This window comes from Seriola aureovittata, chromosome 11 (genome assembly GCF_021018895.1).
Source record: "Seriola aureovittata isolate HTS-2021-v1 ecotype China chromosome 11, ASM2101889v1, whole genome shotgun sequence".
NCBI classification, from domain to species: Eukaryota; Metazoa; Chordata; class Actinopteri; order Carangiformes; family Carangidae; genus Seriola; species Seriola aureovittata.
In genome coordinates this window covers 16,275,947-16,295,032 of record NC_079374.1, presented here as the reverse complement: position 1 = coordinate 16,295,032, position 19,086 = coordinate 16,275,947, and the positions used below count along the sequence as shown (strand labels likewise).

At 40.0% G+C, this 19,086-nt stretch overlaps 1 protein-coding gene across 1 annotated transcript; it reads left to right on the top strand.

The window, feature by feature from the left end:
• The first annotated feature begins 214 nt into the window (after positions 1-214).
• si:dkeyp-118h9.7 (sacsin) lies at positions 215-18,302 on the top strand. The gene is made up of 8 exons (XM_056388619.1): positions 215-432; positions 1,681-1,726; positions 2,303-2,390; positions 2,638-2,749; positions 3,438-3,584; positions 3,698-5,129; positions 5,930-6,018; positions 6,144-18,302. The coding sequence occupies exons 2-8, from the start codon at positions 1,698-1,700 to the stop codon at positions 17,093-17,095; spliced, it is 12,849 nt and encodes a 4,282-aa protein (XP_056244594.1). The 5' UTR covers positions 215-432; positions 1,681-1,697; the 3' UTR covers positions 17,096-18,302.
• The last annotated feature ends 784 nt before the right edge of the window (positions 18,303-19,086 follow it).

The following is a 19,086-nucleotide window of genomic DNA, read 5'->3' as shown; positions in this document are numbered from 1 at the left end:
CACATGTTTCCACGTAGAGGCAGAAAACTGAAGACAAACACACAACATTCACACTAAGCTGAATTATCCCTGACAGAGTATTGTTATGTTGCACATTTTCGTGGTTAAACTTGTTGTAGTGCTGATAACTCCTCCAGGGACATGGACTTCCTGTCAATTTCGAATAGTTTCGTTTCATCGGGGTATGAAGAGGAAATGATCGGAATAAATGCATGTTTGTTACCAACTTGAGTTTCGTTTCGCACGAAATAGCAGCTCGTTTTAGGGGTAAATGAAAGACAAGAAAAAAAGCAATGTGAATAGAAACGACGTGCCGTGTAGGGGTTGGACATCGCCAGCCTTTAAATACAGCAGAACTGATTTAGCATTTATTTCCTTGAACTTGACAACAGCAGAACTGATGTGACTGATGTTTGGACTAACATGACTGAGGTACTGTGTTTTTTACTAATGCAAAATGAACCAAGTTTACACTACTTAGGCCATTATGGGGGTGTTTGCATAATATTATGGACATATTGTGGAAAAGAAGATATAAGAACATATATTAATGCGGCAGAGACGTGGAAATTAATGCATGACATTTAATGAAAAAAAAAAGTCAAATTCCTTGATTTCATTTCCAGAAACTTATTTTTGCATTAATACTTATATAATTAATTATTTATTCTTATACTTTCTTCTTCATCTCTGTATTTATTAATTAATTCATTTATTCTATTGCTTGTTTATTCCTGCATTTATATTGTCTATGGTGTTAAACATTACTCATCTCCGCCCAGGGAGGCTTTAGAGATTTTTTTTTATACAGTATGCTCACTCAATTCTACTGCTATAGTAACGACACACCACACCCGTTTCAGAGTAGCTGGTCATCTTAGTGAAGCCTAAATAAAGATAGGCTACAGTAAATTAATGTTGACTATTTGACCCATGCATCTGCTTGCATGCCAGGCTGGTATATTGTGGATTAAAAAAAAGTGCTTTCATTAACCAGGTGATTCATACAACTTAAAACTCTACAACATTTTAGCTGACACTTGAACAGATTTAAGCCTTTCAGTCTGGAGAGGCCTAAACACAGCTAATGCTAGTTTTGAACAGTCCACAGGCCAAAGCAAACGACTGTTTCCAGTTTCTTGTACAATACTAGTTTCTTATGACTCATCAAAATGATCTGGATATGAAACCAGGAAGACCTGTTTCAGGGTTTTGTGTTCCAGGAAGCAGCAGAAAACTTGCTTTGTAATCTTCAACTTCCTGCTAAAAGTTAATGACAATGAAGCAGATAATATATGTTTTTTTTTAGGTTTGTAAAGCTGTTAGGGACCAAGCATTCAAAGGACAGGCAGGCACAGGTTTACTTACACACTTTACTTAATAATTTACTACCAAAGACTGTGGTAATGATGTGAAAGAGTGCATGAAACTATGAAAGTGTCTTTTTGATTTTTATGAGTGGTGAGGATTTGTATTACCATAAACCTGTTTCAAATCTATGACTGTGGACAAACAACGCCTTAAAAACAAATATTCAATGGTACTGAGGTGGTTTATATAAACAAAGTGTTCTGTTTGAAGTACTCAGGACTTTCAGCTTTGTGTTACATCACAATGATGGCCAATGTTTGAGTTTGATGTGGTAGCGCATTTCTTCACAACGCTCTGATTCTCTCACAGCATCCAACCCAGAAAGGATGAGCCTGAAGACAAAGAAAAATGCTCGGTGAGTTTCACCTGCAATGTACTGACTCATTACAGGAAGAGGCAGATCATATTCTTATTTTTCATTTTTAGGGCAATGAAAGAACATGCTTGAGTTACAAACACTGGTGTTCTTCAGAAACGATCGAAATCCTGTTGTCCTCAGCCACAGGACTATAGGCCTAGGCTATCTATTACCTAGATATGTGTAGTTTTGAAAAACCTTGCTGGTTGCTGTTGCAGATGGAGCTAATGTAAATCACTTTACCAAGAGCAGACTCTTGCTGTAAATGTTAAATCTTACTTTATAAACATGCCTATACATGCTTACTGAGCACCACAGCAGTCTTAAATCATCAGAATTCACAATGGAAACTGGCATAGCATTGCCTCTTTAAAATTAAATCATTAGTATAACTAAGTAGACTAAGGAGAAGACTCATTCCTCTCTGGCCAAAAAAGAAATATGAGGCATCATCTGTTTTTAGGTAAAGCACTTCAGGAAGCCAGAAAAGTTCATCAAACCCTAAGTGCTTCAGGAGGAGTCACCCTGTGTGAATTTAAAATTTTAACTATTTAATCCTGCTGCTTTGTTTAGAACGTCCTTCGGGCAGTCGGCACCACCCTTCATTGACTACCTGAAAGATATTCTTCGTCGATATCCAGATGGTGGACAAATTCTGAAGGTTGGTACAGTGCTCATTTGTCAAATACTGGTTATAATATATGACATTTCATATTTTCTAATTGATACATATAACCCACTAAATGCATTATTCTTTAGATCTTGCTTATACATACTTGGATTTTGGAAGTTTATTTATTTTGGTGTGACCAGCATGGCTGCTAGTATAAGAGACAGAGGAATATAGGAATCCTTGAGTGTTAGCTTTGGTCTGCTAAGCTCTGTTCATGGTTTTTATTTGTCAACAGGAGCTGATTCAAAATGCAGATGATGCTCGAGCCACAAAAGTGGTTTTCATCCATGATGAGAGAAGTTATGGGACCAACAGCCTTTGGACTGAGGAACTGGGAAAATACCAAGGTGTGTAGGGTGCTCAGTCACAGTGTATTATTCAACTGAAATACTGTATATATATACACATTTAAAAATAATAATAAAAAAAAAAGATAAACAGAGCGAATAGGGGGTAGCGCGATGACACAGCTTGTCAGTTTTCCAGAAAAATGGTCCAGTTCTCCCTAGTATGGTTCTCAAGTGTCAGCCCTGGTCCCTACTTTTTGGAGTTTGTATTTTCTGCTTGTTTTGATGTTGGGTTCCACCCATAATCAAGGGTGATTGGTGAAAAAGGATGTATACATAATGTTATTTCTCATTTGTTATCTTGACTATTACAGTCAAGTCAGTCATGGCAACCCAACACAAGCTTTGTTCTCTATGGTCACTTGATAAGATGGCATTATCAAGCTAAAGTTTCATTTACAGTAGACCATGGTTAAAATATTAGACCCCAATATTAATATAAGTTTAAGTGCACCCATTTTAGTCAGTTTATAATATTGAGACCCTCTGGCGGGAATTGCTTTCTTTCTGCTCGTTATGTTTACAACTTCAGCCTCCTGAGCATTTTTACCTCACTCAGTTTATGCTGGGATGGACTTCAAAATAAGCAGTTAAGAGAGAGACCGGCGGGATATAATGAAACAACACCTGGATGCATTAATCTAATGTCTTAAGCATGATTTTTGGAACTTTTTTTTCTTTTGCAAAGGTCCCGCTCTCTATGCCTACAACAATGCTACATTCACTGATGAAGACTGGAAAGGAATTCAGGAGGCTGGGAGGAGTGTCAAGCGCAATGACCCAAACAGAGTCGGGAGGTTTGGAATCGGCTTCAACTCTGTTTACCACACAACAGGTGAAACTATGTACAATTAACCACACATACGCTTAATAGGCTGTTAAAGAATTAGTCTTTAGAGAACATATGTAATAAATTAACGGCAAAAATCTTTTTCACTTTATTCACAGATGTGCCGACCATATTCAGTGCAGGTCACCTTGGCTTGTTGGACCCCCAAGAAAACATATTTGGAGCAAGAAATCCAGGTTTTCTGTGGTCTTTGGCTGAAGCAGAAGACCAAAAAGCTCTGATGACCATGCGTGATCAATTCCAACCGTTCCGAGATATAGTTTCGCTTGTAAGCGGACAAGAGTGGTCAAAAGTTGTCATGGACGATCAGAAATTTGACGGGACAATTTTCAGATTCCCTTTGCGCAATGAGCCGTCGGAAATTTCAGATAATCTATATGACTCTGCTAAAGTGGTTGAGCTGTTTGATAGCTTCATTGCAGATGCAGACTTAAGCCTCCTGTTCCTCAAAAATGTGACCTCTGTGTCATTGATACATATTGATGTACATGGCACTGTGAACCCCAGAGTTGAGGTGAAATCCTCATTCCCCACAGATGTCATTTTGGGGTCAGAAGACATGTCAATCATTGAGGGTCTGACAAGGTTCAAAGTAATTTCCCTCGACTCAGACACCCACAAAGAAACAAAGTGGCTTGTGTCAACATGCACCATGAAAGAAGGCAATGTAGAAAATCTTGATTCACTCGCAGAAAAGTTGAGCTTTTTCCCTCAAGTTGACTTGGCATTCCCTTGTAGCGAGAAGAGAGACTGTAGTGAGAGTAGATTGAGCTGCTTTCTCCCCCTCCCAAACAATGAATCCAACAAGACAGGACTCCCAGTTTATGTCAACGCATGCTTTGGTCTCACAGACAACAGACGACACATCAAGTGGCAAGAGGAAGACCAGAAACATGATGAACATGCTGTGTGGAACGAGCTGCTGATGAAGGAGGTGCTCCCACAGGCGTATCTCAAGATCATTCAAGATGCCATCAGTCTTGCCCAGCAGTCTATTCTCTCTGTCGCTTCCGTGTACAATCTGTGGCCAGATCTTGCTCAGGTACAGCACAAAGACAAATGGCATGCCGTTGCTCTGGAAGTTCTTCGTCACTTATTCAGACAGAACATGGCTGTCCTGTCTCTTGCCAAAGATGAAAGAAAGTTTATCACTCCATCAGAAGCTGTGTTCCCCTGTAACGGTCCGACAAGCCCTGACATACTGGCCGCCATTAAAAGGACTTTGGTTTCCTGTGGAGAAAATCTTGTCACGCTGCCAGATAGCATTGCAAGAGCCATAAATGAAGCCTATCCACACCTCAGCACCCTAAAACGTGTGACTCCGACTTTCCTAAGGGAAATTCTCCGCAGGATCTCTGTGCAAAACATCTCTAAAGATGATAGACTCTGTCTTTTAGAGTACATTTTGAGTGATGGAAAATACGGAGAACTCAAGGGTCTTCAGCTGCTTCCACTCAATGATGGCTCCTTCAGATCCTTCACAGACAGAGAGGAGGACACTGCTTTAATTGACAGCAATGCATTTCCAAGGTGGGGCTTTAATTTTTGGCTTTATTATTTTAGTTGAAAAAAATCAGATTTGTCATCTGTTCTTGTTCCTGTTGTTCTCTTTTGTACACACGTAAAACAATCACTATTACTACAATCACTATTGATGGGTGATCAAAATGTGAACCAAACAATGTGGTGTGTGCCAAAGTTCAAAGTCAGTTATAGGCTGTACAGCCCAACCTCAGCTTTAAAAGTAGATGATGATTGGATGGATAATGCTGACTTGTTTGACTGAGGCAGTTTTTTGTATTCGTTTATGAAGTGAACAATTAGTATTTGGTCAGTTTTGAACTCAACTATCAACACAAATTCATTGTTTATTTGTTTTTTGGCCACTTGGAGGAGCAAGTTAGCAAACAGTGGTAGCATTCATTTGGAGTTGTGTTTATGTCCACCTGGTGATTTAATGGTCACTCTCCCTCTAGCTCTATTTTGGACACCCCTAACCTGTGCTCCACTGTATTCACCAGATTGTTGCTAATTTTTCTGTCTGCCATTAACTGGTGGTCAGGTAGCATGCATTGGGTTTAACAGAATTTTTTTTTGCAGAGAAGAACACCCTTCAGGTCTAATTATTTCTGGGCCCACATCCAGTTTCAAAATCTGTGATCGAACCTTTGATTTATTCAGAAATGTTAACGATATGATTTGTTTTTTAATCTCCAGTAATGTCCTATTTTGAACTTACTCTCACCAGTCTATATTAAATCCTGATTAATGTAGAATATAGATGGTATATAGTATATATTAATCAATAAACAAACGTATTCTCTGTGCAGAGCCTTGCTGCCATGCTGCAAACACCTCTTCATCCCAGATGATCTCAGTGAAGCCTGCATTGCCCACCTGAAAGAACTGGCCAGAAAAAGTAGGAATGTCATTTTATAGAAGACAGTGACCTGAAAGTTATTTGCATTTGTCATTTGCATGTTTTCCCACTACATGTACTGTACATATATTTATACATACATTTTTCAAAAATCTTTGTTTCAGAGTTATTCAAGGTGATCAACATTGATGTAGACAAGGTGGCTGAATATACAAGGAAGTATTTGCCACAGGATTGGAAGCAAACCAAAGGGCTTGTTACCTGGGACATCAGCAGCAGTCAGCATCCACCTTTAGACTGGCTCCAAGAATTCTGGAAATTTCTCAACACCCACTTCAAAGAGTTAAGTCGTTTCACTGGAATACCATTAATACCAGTCAGTCCCCTGTCTGTCAGTCAGGCTGTTACACTAGCACAACTACAACAGAACACAACCCTCATTTTCCAGAAAAGCAAGCAGAATAGTTTACCAGATCAAATAGCTCAGTTGGTGACCAACGCTGGTGGCACAGTGGTGAGAGGAAATGAGTGGCTCCAGCATGTAGACCTAGGTTCTTATGTGCTGTGCCCGTCTCCAAGGAGTGTCATGAAAGTCTTTGTGAATTTAGATTCCCAGCATGTCATCGGAAAGCTCAAGATGGCCTCTCACACAGTACGAGAAGAAGTAAAAGATTATCTCTCTCACCTGGATTCTCTCTCAAAGTGTGAGAAAGATTTACTCTCACAATTACCTCTGTTTCAAACCATGAAAGGATCGTGTGCTGCTGCTCAATCAAAACAGGCTGTGCTTCTAATTTCTGGTCTAACAGTACCAACGGAGTTCCCTATGCCTGATTCAGTTGTGAAGTGTGCTACTGAAGTCGATCGTAGACTGTTACAGCTACTCAAAGTCAATCTCTTGCACACGGCTGAAGCAGCCAATCTCCTCATTGACTGTATTGAGAAGCGGTCTTGCAGCAAAGAAGACACTGAGAATATTATGACCTGGATTTTACAGCATGGTAATATCCTTTTCCCTCAGAATCAGACCTTGAAACGCAGATGTAAGGACTTGAGCTTCATTGAAGTGAATGGAGAGCTGAAAAAGGCCTCAAGCTTTTTTGATCCAAGAATTCAAGCTTTTACAGTCATTTTTCAGTCAGACTTCTTCCCCCCATGTCTATACACTCGCACATCGCAGATGCTTGAGAGCCTAACAGAACTTGGATTGCTAAATAAAGAAGGAGATGTGTCACCTTTTCATTTGTTGCATGCTGCCACACTGATTGACAAAATGCATGTCGACTCGAAAACTGAGGCTCTCAAAAGAGCTCAGGTGCTCTTGAAAATGTTGGATACTAATAATCTATTGTCAAAGTTTTCTCACGAGCAGCTTCAGCGCCTTAAAATGCTAAAATGGGTCCCATGTGATAAACCTGGTAATGACAAAAAACAATGCGATGACAAATCTCAGGAAAGTTGTTTCTTCTGCCCAGATGAAATAAGACATTCTGTGTTCAAGGACATTGTTGGACATGTGATGCCGCTGGTGGGAAAGCTCAGTGACAGAGATAGCAACACACTTGGTCTCAAACGCCGACCCCCACCCGAAAAAGTGATAGAGAATTTGTCAGTCTTGACATCAAAAGTGCAGGAAATGGCTGATCCTGACACAGATGTGCATTTCAAAGGGGAGCTGTATAGCATTTACAAACACATGCAAGACCACATCTCTGAATTTACAGCAATGATAAATAGGGAAACACGCTGGCTGTGGTGCCACAACCAATTTGTTTCACCAAAGGATCTGGTTCTTGACTATCCACATAATCTAGACCTGAGCTCTTACATTGGGAAGGTGCCAAATGAATTTCGGTCATTCAGTAAGTTGCTCAGGGATTTTGGTGTGAGAACATTGCTTTCAGATGAAGAAATTGTCGACATTCTTCATTCTATCCAAAAAACTATTGAAGGAAGGCAGCAGCCACTTGCAAGTTCATCTGAGGTAAAAGTGTCAGTAGAAATTCTTAACTGGCTGTGGAAAGAGAAAAAGACTGTTAAAGTTCAGAATGACATCCCGGTGCCAGTCATTATAGAGGGTGAGCAATACACGCTGAAACCACGGTCAAAAGCAGTCTTCTGTGACCTAAGCAAAAATGGATTGAAAGAGCTTATGTATAGCCAGGAGGAAATTTATGTCATACATGAGGAAATCCCAAAAGCAACAGCCAAATGGTTGGACATTCGATTTCTCAGTACCTACATCCTCGGTCCAGAGTTAGTTGGAATAGAACAGTTTGGACAATCTGAGCCAATAACAACGAGGATTAAAAACATTCTTAAAGAATATGATGAAGAAAGTGACATCTTCAAAGAGCTCATTCAAAATGCAGAAGATGCTGGGGCAAAGACCTGCAAATTCTTGATGGATTTCAGAGTACACACAGATGCCCCTGAAAGTCTTATTGACCCTGACATGGCCCTTTGTCAAGGACCTTGTCTTTGGGCATTTAATGATGAGCAGTTCACAGCTGAGGACTGGGAAAATATTGTCAGAGTTGGCGCTGCCTCGAAAGAAAACAAGGTGGAAAAAATTGGAAAGTTTGGACTTGGATTCAATACTGTGTATCATGTGACAGATGTTCCCTCCATCCTTAGTGGCAACAGTCTTCTCATCCTTGATCCAAATGTAACTCACCTTAAAAAGCACATCAAACACAAAACAAATCCTGGAATCAAGCTTGATCTCTCTCAGCAGCGACTTTTCAATTGGTTCCCTGGTCAGTTTGGACCATATGAACGCATTTTTGATTGTAATTTCACCAGACAAAGTCCTCCTGAACCGTATCTGGGTACTCTGATCAAACTACCTTTCCGAACTGAAAAAGAGGCTGCCAAGTCAGAAATAAGCACAAAGGTGTATCACAAACACAATATCATCACTTTTCAACAGCACCTTACTAACAATTCGCAAACTCACCTGCTTTTTCTAAAGAACGTCAATGCGTTATCTCTACAAAGTATCCCAAACAATGTAACCATGCCACCAAGAGATGACGAAAAAGAAACCGTCTTCACCGTCTCCAAAACCACTGAAAGTACAATGAGGATTCCAGATGAAACCACTGTGTCAAAGCAGCATCAAGCTGAGAATTTACTGATGAAACTTGATGTAAAATGCAAAGAGGTAATTGACTGCTGCACAGTCAGTATTGTCCAAATCACCAGTCAGCAGTCTGGTGTAACTGAAGTCCAGTCCTGGCTCCTGTACAATTGCTTTGGAACACATAAGTCATTGAAAATGGCCCTTCAAGAAAACAAGCAAGCCAAGTTCTCTTTGCCCATTGGGGGGATTGCTGTGCCTTTGCAAAATGATCCAGAAACTGGGAAACTGGCCCCATTACAAACAGATCTTGTTGGACAGGCATTTTGTTTCCTTCCTCTTTCCATTCACACAGGTCTTCCAGTCAATGTAAATGGAACATTTGCTGTGACGAGCAACCGAAAAGGCCTGTGGGAGAGTGGAGTGAAACATGACTGGAACAAAGCTCTTCTTCAGGATCCTGTAGTGACAGCATATGTTACCACACTCTTGGCACTAAAGAAAATGTCTGAAAACAAGCAAATGGAAACTTACTGTTATCACACCTTTTGGCCTGACAGAGAGAAAGTGAGTGAAACCTTCAAGTCTTTGGTGGATGCATTTTACTCCGCCATTGCTCAGGATCCCATTGGCCCAGAGCTCTTTAGTGATGGAGAACATTGGTGCTCAATGAACAATGCCATATTTCTGCATGAGAGCATTGAAAAGGATAAAGACAGTGGTGCCCTTGCAGTGCAGGTGTGCAAGAAATATGTAAAACCACCCAACTATGTTGTTCCTCTTCCACAGTGGCTGAGAAATGGCTTCAGACAGGCAGGCCTAGAAAAGGTTTTACAGAACAGAACATGGAACTGGGTGAAGTTTTACCAAGAAGTAGTGTTTAACAACCTTGGTACCATGGACCCTATGAGTAGAGATGCTCTGGTGTTGCATGCAATTGACCTTCAAATCAAAGAAATTGACAATCTACTGGTCCACTACCCATGTATCCCCACAACTGGTGGACAGCTCCAGTGTATCAAGAAACTTGTGAATCCATCAGGGAAAGTGGCCTGTCTTTTTGAACCAGAAGAGGGACGCTTGCTCGGTGGTACCAAAAATGACTTTTGCTCCACCAAAAGGATTCAGCGCTTGCGGGAACTTGGAATGGAAAGCGATCATCTGCCATTGGAAGACATTACAGAGAAAGCAGGCACAATCACCAAAACCTGGAGCACTGACAGAAAGAAAGCATATGGGCGGTTGAAATGCCTTCTTGAACTTATGAAAGCTCACATGCATGATGAAGACTCTCTTCACTGGGAAACACTGAGGATGACTGAATTTCTCCCAGCATTTTCACCTGGTGATACAAAAAAGGAAAGAAATGTAACACTTAGAAGGCCCACTGATGTTTTCAGTGACACATGCTCCCTACTCGTTAACATGACACAACCTGTGCTGGATCTGAATCTGAAAATACACAACAATGATCCAGTCCTACAAATATTGGGAGTTCAGGACAGTCCAAGCCCTGAGACAGTGCTTCAGCAGCTGCAAGAAGCATGTAAACAATCTCAGTCCATTGACAGAGTCATGCTTTACAAAATAGCACCTGAATGCTATAGGTTTTTGGATCAGTGGCTTACATATTCTGGGAATTCCACTTTCATTTCACAAAGGGCAAATTCATTCCCTTTCATCCTTGTTGGCAGTACATTTATAAATGTTGACTGTGTGGCTGAAAATGGGCAATTTGAAGCAAAACCCTATCTCCATGTACTGCCACCTGCCTTTGCAAGTTTCAAGAAGCTCTGGGAAAGTGTAGGTGTTGAAAAGAATTTTACAATCAGTCAGTTTCTAACTGTGCTGCAGGACTTGCACCGTCGACATGGAAACAAGTCCCTGCCAAAGAGTGATCTGTCAATGTGCCTCATGATTTTAAACAAAGGGATATTCGAGGCGAAAGAGAAAACAGCAGGTGACTGTCTGATACCCAATGAACACGGCGTTTTACAACCTGCAAGTGAGCTGTTTTACAATGACAGCCCATGGATGCCAGTGGCTTCAGGTGTCACATTATGCCATGAGAATATTGCACGTGTTATGGCTCGCCACTTTGGAATCACAACAACCAGGCACCATACTCTGCAAAACCACATTGCTGAGAACATTTCACCATCTTCATTTCAGTTTAAACAGCAGGAGCAACTAACGGTCCGAATTAAAAACATCATTTCAGCCTATCCATCAAAGAAGGATATCCTTAAAGAGCTGATCCAAAATGCTGATGATGCAGAGGCAACAGAAATTCATTTTGTTTGGGACAAACGTCAGCATGGCACAACAAAAACATTTGGGAAGAGATGGAACCATCTTCAGGGTCCAGCACTGTGTGTGTTCAACAACAAAGTGTTTTCTAATGCTGACCTGGTTGGCATTCAGCAACTGGGAGAAGGTGGAAAGCACAACACTCCAGGGAAGACTGGAAAATACGGAGTTGGATTCAACTCTGTTTACCATGTAACTGATTGCCCTTCAATCCTCACTGGAGATGAATTACTGTGCATATCTGATCCCAATCAAAAATTTATTGAAAGTCATTCAGACAAACCACTTACTGGCATTGGCTACAAACTAGCAGACACTTTCAAGAACATGTACATGGATGTCTACAAATCCTTTCTTCCAGACAAATTTTCTCTTAAAGATGGCACCATGTTCAGATTACCTCTCAGGATGGGTACCATGGCAAACAGCTCTAAAATATCACAACAGGCAGTCACTGACCATGACATGAAACAACTGTGCTCTGCCCTCTCTGAAGATCCTGAAGGACTGATTCTGTTTCTGAAAAATATATGCAAAATAAAAGTTCATGAAATCAACGACCATTCAGGAGAACTCAAAACCATCTTTGCGGTTGAGAAAAGTCTACCACAGACAAGCAGAGAACAAAAAGATGCCTTTGTAAAACTTCAACAAAATGCATTACAGTCCAACAAACCAATAATACCACACAACGCCATTTATGGGACCGTGATTTCAACCTCAGATAAAAGACAAAGTAAGTGGATCATTGCAGAACAGTTTGGCTCATTCAAAAACAGCGATAGAAGAGAAAAAACACTATCAGACAAACTTCCCCAAGCAGCAATAGCAGCACGTGTGAGCTCAAGGAGCTGTATGGAGTTTAATGGAGAAGCCTTTTGTTCACTTCCATTGCCAGGGAAAACAGGACTGCCAGTGCATATCAATGCAAACTTCGAGGTAGATTCTTCCAGGAGAAGCCTTTGGAAAGAAGATGGGCAAAGTCCTAAAACTGTGTGGAATGAATCATTAAAACAGAATGTCATCGCTCCGCTGTATGCAGATCTCCTTCATTACATCAGGTGTAACATGGCAAAAACAAAAGTCTCTCTGTCATGTATTGAGGCATACCTCAGCAACTCGTACTTGCATTTTTGGCCAAATGTGTCCGAAGATGTTGATCAGGGTTGGCATGAAATGATACATGAGGTATACAGATCAATCAAAGAAAGAGGCCTTAACGTGATTCCAGTGATGAAGAGCTCAACACGTATAACTGCTGGTTTTAAGGTTACAGAGTACTCCTTCGACTGGTGTGACATCAGAGAAACAGAATCAACAAAGGCAACCTACCTGACACAGTCAGAATATGATGAGATTAATCCCATTTTGGAAGATCTTGGGATGAAATTGGTTCCTTTTTCCATTAAAATGGTAAAAATTTGGAGAGGTTTCAAATCAGCTGGTGTTGAAGCAAAATGTGTGAATCCTTCAACTGTGCAGACTTTCCTGAGAGAAAAACCTCTCAATGACCCAACCCAAACAGATGAGGAATTACCTCTGCCCATAACTGCCACTCTGATCAGAGATGAAAAAAGATGTTCAAAGCTCTTGAGTTTCTGCTTAAAAGATTTCCTCATGAAAAAGGTCACCGAGGACAATTCCACTGCACTCAATGGGCTTCCACTTCTTCTCACAAGAGATAAAGTTTTGAGAGTGTTTAACTCCTCATCTCCCAAGTGGATATCAGGATATGAGGGTCTGTTCCTGGGCTACAATGACCAATTTGCAGATTATCAGACCAACAGAGAATACATATGTGTTCTACAACCTTTTAACCTCGTCAAAAATCTGACAGTTCCCTGTGCAGCAACATATCTGAAGGCGTTAATTCAGACTCTTCTTCAGAGCTGTGAAGTTGATCGACACACTGGCCTTCATGTACCAAATGAGACAATGTTGAAGTGGTTGAATTTACTTTGGAGATTCTTAAAAAGTCAAATTAAACCTGCAACATCTAGTGATGATAAACAAGGTCTGACACTAAGTGATGTGAAGCAGCTCTTCAGTGACTGCTGCATTTTACCTGTTGTGTGTCCAAGGTTAAAGAACAAGCAGTTCCTGCAAAGAATGAAAGACATGCCAAGCGTGATTCAGTTCGCTTCAGAAAGGGACATATCAGGCACCCTCTTCAAACTTGGTTTTATGAAGCTTGACAATGTATTCTTCTCTGAGATACATGTAGATCGACAGATAATTTCACTACTGAACTGTGAACTATTGGATATAAATGATAAACGCTCTGTGTTGGACCAGGTTTATAACATTAACCGCTCAGAATTTTCCCGGCTTTCCCCTGATGAGATGAATGAGCTTCAGACCTTCCTGCAGTCTGGAGTATCCAAGGCCAAAGTCAAGCAAGACTATCAGAGAAAGCTGAAGTCCTTACCATTATTTGAAACAATACATGGTGAAAGAGTGAGGATTGATGGGCCAAAAGAGGTATTCGTCCTCGACAGCACATGTTCAAGGATATTTCCAGATTTGTTCACCCTGTCCAACTGCAACAGCACTTTTCTCAAAAACACCCCAGAGAACTGCAGTCTGTCTCAAACACTGAACATAAAAATTCTGTCTGATTTGGAGTATTTCATGAAGTTCATTCTGCCTGTTGTACACAGTCTCACAGAAAGGCAAATGCTTCAGTGCTTCAAGCTCTTACTGTCACTGCAATATCATGGCAGTTACTGTCAGTATAGGGACCAAATCATCTCCTCAATGAAGACAGTGAAATTTATTCGCAGTTCACAAGACAGGTTGGAGATGGCATCATACTACTTTGATGAGAGTGTTCCGCTGTACAAGAAAATGTTGTCTGAAGAGAGATTTGTGCCTAAGAGATTTTGGGCTGAGTGTGATGCAGGAAATCTATCATTAACAAAACAACCAAAAGAGCTGCTCAAAGAACTTGGAATGAAACATGTTGTGTCAAAAGATGAAATGATAGATTTTGCATGCAAGTTAGAATCAGAAGCAAAGGGAAACGGGCATCTTCAAGAGCTGAAAGAGAAATCAACATTACTTTTAAGTAAAGCCTTGAATGAAGCGAGTTCTGACCAAACATTGCTGAAGAGCATTGCTGAAATCAAGTTCATTTTTCCTGTGCCAATTCGAGAAGAACTGTGCAACTATCACCAACCGTTCGCCGCTGAGAGAACTGCTGTTAAAATCAGTGGCTCTTTGATGGAAATCAATCCTGAACATCAAGATTTGATCTGGTCTTCAATGCCAATTATACATGTACCAGTTTATCTGTCACAAAAGCTCCTGCAAATGATGAAAGTCGCAGGTGCTTATGAACAACCACCTACTAAGCATGTAACCAGCAACATGAGGAACATCTGTCAGTCGTCCTGTAAAACTGCCAAATTGATCGAAACCCGTGCAAATGTGTTCCGATGTTCCTATGCCTACCTGCAAAAAAATGCATTTGAAGGACAGCCACTGGCTGGTCTTCCTATTGTGTTGGTTGAAAAGGACAAAGAACTTGTGAGGACTGATGACACGTGCCTTTCAGTGCCCTATGACCATGAGTTCAGACCATATTTGTACCAAATTCCTGAGGATGATGTCATTTTCAAACCGTTCTTCAAGAAAGTTGGTGTAATGGAGAGGCCTACTGCGGTGCAGTATTGTAATGTTCTCTCAGCAGTTTATATTGATTCTTGTGATAAACCACAACTAAACCCAAACCAAATGAAAACCGTGAAACGCACTGTTCAGCAGTTGTTTCGGTTAATCAAAGCTCAAGGAAAGCAGTCCCTTCTTGATGATGTAAAGACTTTGCATCTTCCTGCAGTAGATGGTAAATTATACCCGTCATGCACGCTGTTCTGCAATGACACAGTGTTTGAAACCAAAAGATTAGAAGAAGCGCTGAAGAATAAGTTCCTGTTGCTTGAAAGACTAAGTGAATGTCATTTAGGTAGTGACATCTATGAGCATCATCGATTGGTCAAATTGCTGCCTCTGAAATTGCAGCCTAAAATGCTGTCTCACTTCACTGAGGAGAAAGTAGTGGAACTACAAATTCAGCTTTGTGAGCTTGAGACTGACTGTGGATTTAGTGGATGGTTTGGTAAACATCTGTCCTCAGTACCATTCAAACATGGACTAATTTGTCTCATTAGAGGGCAGTCTAAGGGAGAAATAACACAAAAAGATGCTTCTGACATGTGCGAGAAGATTTTTGGCAGAATTCAAATTGTCTGCTGCAAAAACCTGGAAACAAAGCTTTGGCTGGATAAGCAGCCACTACACAAAACTGCCACTCAAACTGATGTTTTTGTCAAACGAGATCAACAAGGTTGCATATTTTACCTAAAACACAATGATGACGTGGCCGTGAAGGTGATGCTACAGGTCACTATGACATTGACAAAGGAGATTAATAATCTTTTAGGTAACATAATTGCATCAATTCACCTCCCAGTCCTTGGACAACTTATCATGTGCGACAGTCTGGAAGAGGTTCAGAAAATTCTAGCTAACAATGGGATCCATGACAGTGCTGAAACTGAAAGTCTCTTCAAACCACCAGCACCTGGGACAGAAGTACCAGAGGAATGGCATGATTCCTTAGACATGAATGTCCTCAATAACTTTGAAGAGGGGGAATACGTTGCCTACAGCACTAACAACAAGTACATTTACGCAGTTATTGTTGAAGAACTGCCTGGGTACTCTGGACAGTATTCATGGAGATACAAAGTAGATATTGGAGAAGATGAGCCAATTGAAGTCAGTTGTCTTGATCTATATCAGTTTAAACGAGAAAAGAAGCCAAAACCTCAAGGGACAACTTTCACATCTGCTGAAGCTTCTTGCATGGAGTTGGAGCCACTAGCAGGTGCTGTGCCACATTCTTCCCAATCGTCAACTACGAGTTCCTCATCTACGAGATCCTCACCAACCTCTGTTGACGAAGCTAAAATCGAAATTGACAAATGTTTGGCAGAGATCTGGCCTCTTCCTGTGGAGGAGAGGCAAAAAGCCATCAAGCGACTGTACCTTAGATGGCATCCTGATAAAAATCCTGACTGCCAGTCTCTTGCAACTGAGGCATTTAAATACTTGCAGAATAGAATTGATGAGCTCAGGAAAGGCAAAGGCAAAGGTAAAACTGGAGGCTCGTCCTGTCCAAGGGGAAACTCAAACTTCCAAGACTTCTACCAGCAGTGGAATCAGGAGGCCAGGAGTCACAGAGATGGTCGAGAGAGATTCTCTAGAGGTTTCCATTCCTACAACTTTTGGACCCATAATGGAAATGTTCCAAGGCCGAACAAAGAGGAGGCCCAGCGCTGGTGCAGACAGGCCCGCTGTGATCTCGATGCAGCTTACAAAGACACTGGTGGGGGGAGCACAGAATGGTGTCTGTTTAAAGTCCATCAAGCAGTGGAAAAGTCTCTCACAGCTGCAGAGTATAAAAGACACGGTCAACCTCCCAGCAGCAGCTCCATTTCAGCCCTTGCTCTGAAAGTTTCCCACTTCAACCCTCAACTGAGCGTTCTGCCTCAAATTGTGCAAACTCTGAAGATGCTGGGAGTGGATCCCAAAAAGACTCAGTATCCCAACTGCCACCCATATCCCCACATCCCAAACGGACAGTTCAGATCAGAGAACGAAATGCAAGCACTGAACAAAGCAGCTGAGCTTCTCACTACAGTAGAGGCATATGTGAATTAGGGATTCAAGACAAGCAGACATGTCATGCTGGAAAAGTCAATTTAAGGTTTGCTTATGTTTAAAAAAAAAAAAAAAAAAAAACGAGACAAAATTAAAACATTACTATAAACAAAACAATTGCATCATTTAAAGGCAAATCATATGACTGTTACAAAAATTTTGAAATGAAACTTGTGCAAGTTTGTTTTATATTTGACTCATTACTGAGGATCAGTGTTATCACGTATGAATTGTTATGAAAAGTTAAATATCAAAGCATTTTGTGCATCATTGTAAACATTTATAACTACTCACTGAGGATCACTGAATATAATCACTGTACAACTTTGTTATGGTTTGTTATGATTTATAGTTGCGCTCTGAGAATCAATATATTTACTCTACGACTTTGTTACGAAAATGTGAATATCAATGATTTTTTTTTTTTTTTAATTTTAACATTTATTTTTTTAATACATATTCATGTTATGTTCTATTAGCATTTATCACTGAGGACCAATATTATTATATGTATGTATTTTTTTTTTCCTTTCTTTTTTCAGTATTATAAACATTTATGACTACTCAGTTAGGATCAATATAATCAGTGTGCAACTGTGCTATAAAAATACAAATATCGAATACTTTTTCTTTCTTTTTTTAGCAATTTTGACTACTAAGTAATTTTCTAATATTTTAAACATTTATGAGTACTCTCTGAGGATCAATATATTCACTGTATGACTTTGTTATGAAAATGTGAATATAGATTTTTTTAAAAATTTTTTTAACAATTTTAAAATTTATGACTACTCATGAGGACCCATGTGATAATAGTACAAATGTATGTTCTATTAGCACAACTACTCCCTGAGGACCAATACTGTTATGTGTATGGATGTGCAAATATATTTACTTCTTCTTTTTTTTCTATATTATAAACATTTATGACTACTCAGTTCAAATCAATTTAATCAGTGTACATTTTTTGTATGAAAATACAAATATCAAAGACTTTTTTTTGTTGCAATTTTGTCACTGTATGACTATAAATGAAAGGGCAACTTTCAGTTTTTTTTTTCTTCCAATATTGTAAACATTTTGTTTATGAAAATGCAAATGTAAAAGACTTTGTCATTCTTAATTCTCTTTCGTTAAAGTTGTATTACCTGTTACCTTTTGAAATAAAAGACATGAAAATAATGTTCAATAAAGGATGAAACAGCAATTCCAGTTTCATGTTTTTAAATACCATCGTAAAATTTGGCCAGGGGTAGACACTGTATTAATGTAACCAGTGAGTTTGGAATTATTACTTCCTCTGTCCTTTTTCTTTTTACACCGGGTTGCAACCCAACTGTTTCAGGGATATTTCAGCAATATAAGCACTGCTGATAATAAAAGATTAGGCTTCAGCCTCATATGACATCAGTAAAAGAAAACAAAAAGAAGGAGGGACACCTAGTGCCCTGGTGAAGGGGCACTAGGTGCTCCTGCTTACCCTAAGGGGGAATTCCCACTCAGGAATTCCAGGGAGGCATCCCACAACCAAGATACACCATAAAGATACAAAAGTAATACAAACTACAGTAGCTGTTCAATTATCAACACTTGTTCCAATTTTTACAACTATTTAATACTCACCAAGTCAGGACAACCACACAGTCAGACCACGTCGTCACACTGGTTATACTGTCACCTGCTGGCCAATCAGAGTCAAGAATTTTCAGTGACCTTTATTATAAGATAAGTAAATGTAAATGGAGTCCGCTAACACAATGTAATTCAAATTCAACTCTGCCAACATTCAAATAGTGAACACACGTGTGTACTGTAGGTGTGCATGGTTTTACAAGAAGTTTGAACTGAGACTGAACTGATTTGTTCATGGCACCTAAGATTGTAGCATACAGAAAAAAAATACTTTAGGTACTTGAGAAAGAATTTGTAATTAAGTTAAAATATTGTTGTTGGACAGGACACCTGGATGCTGTTTCCACTGAAGACAAACA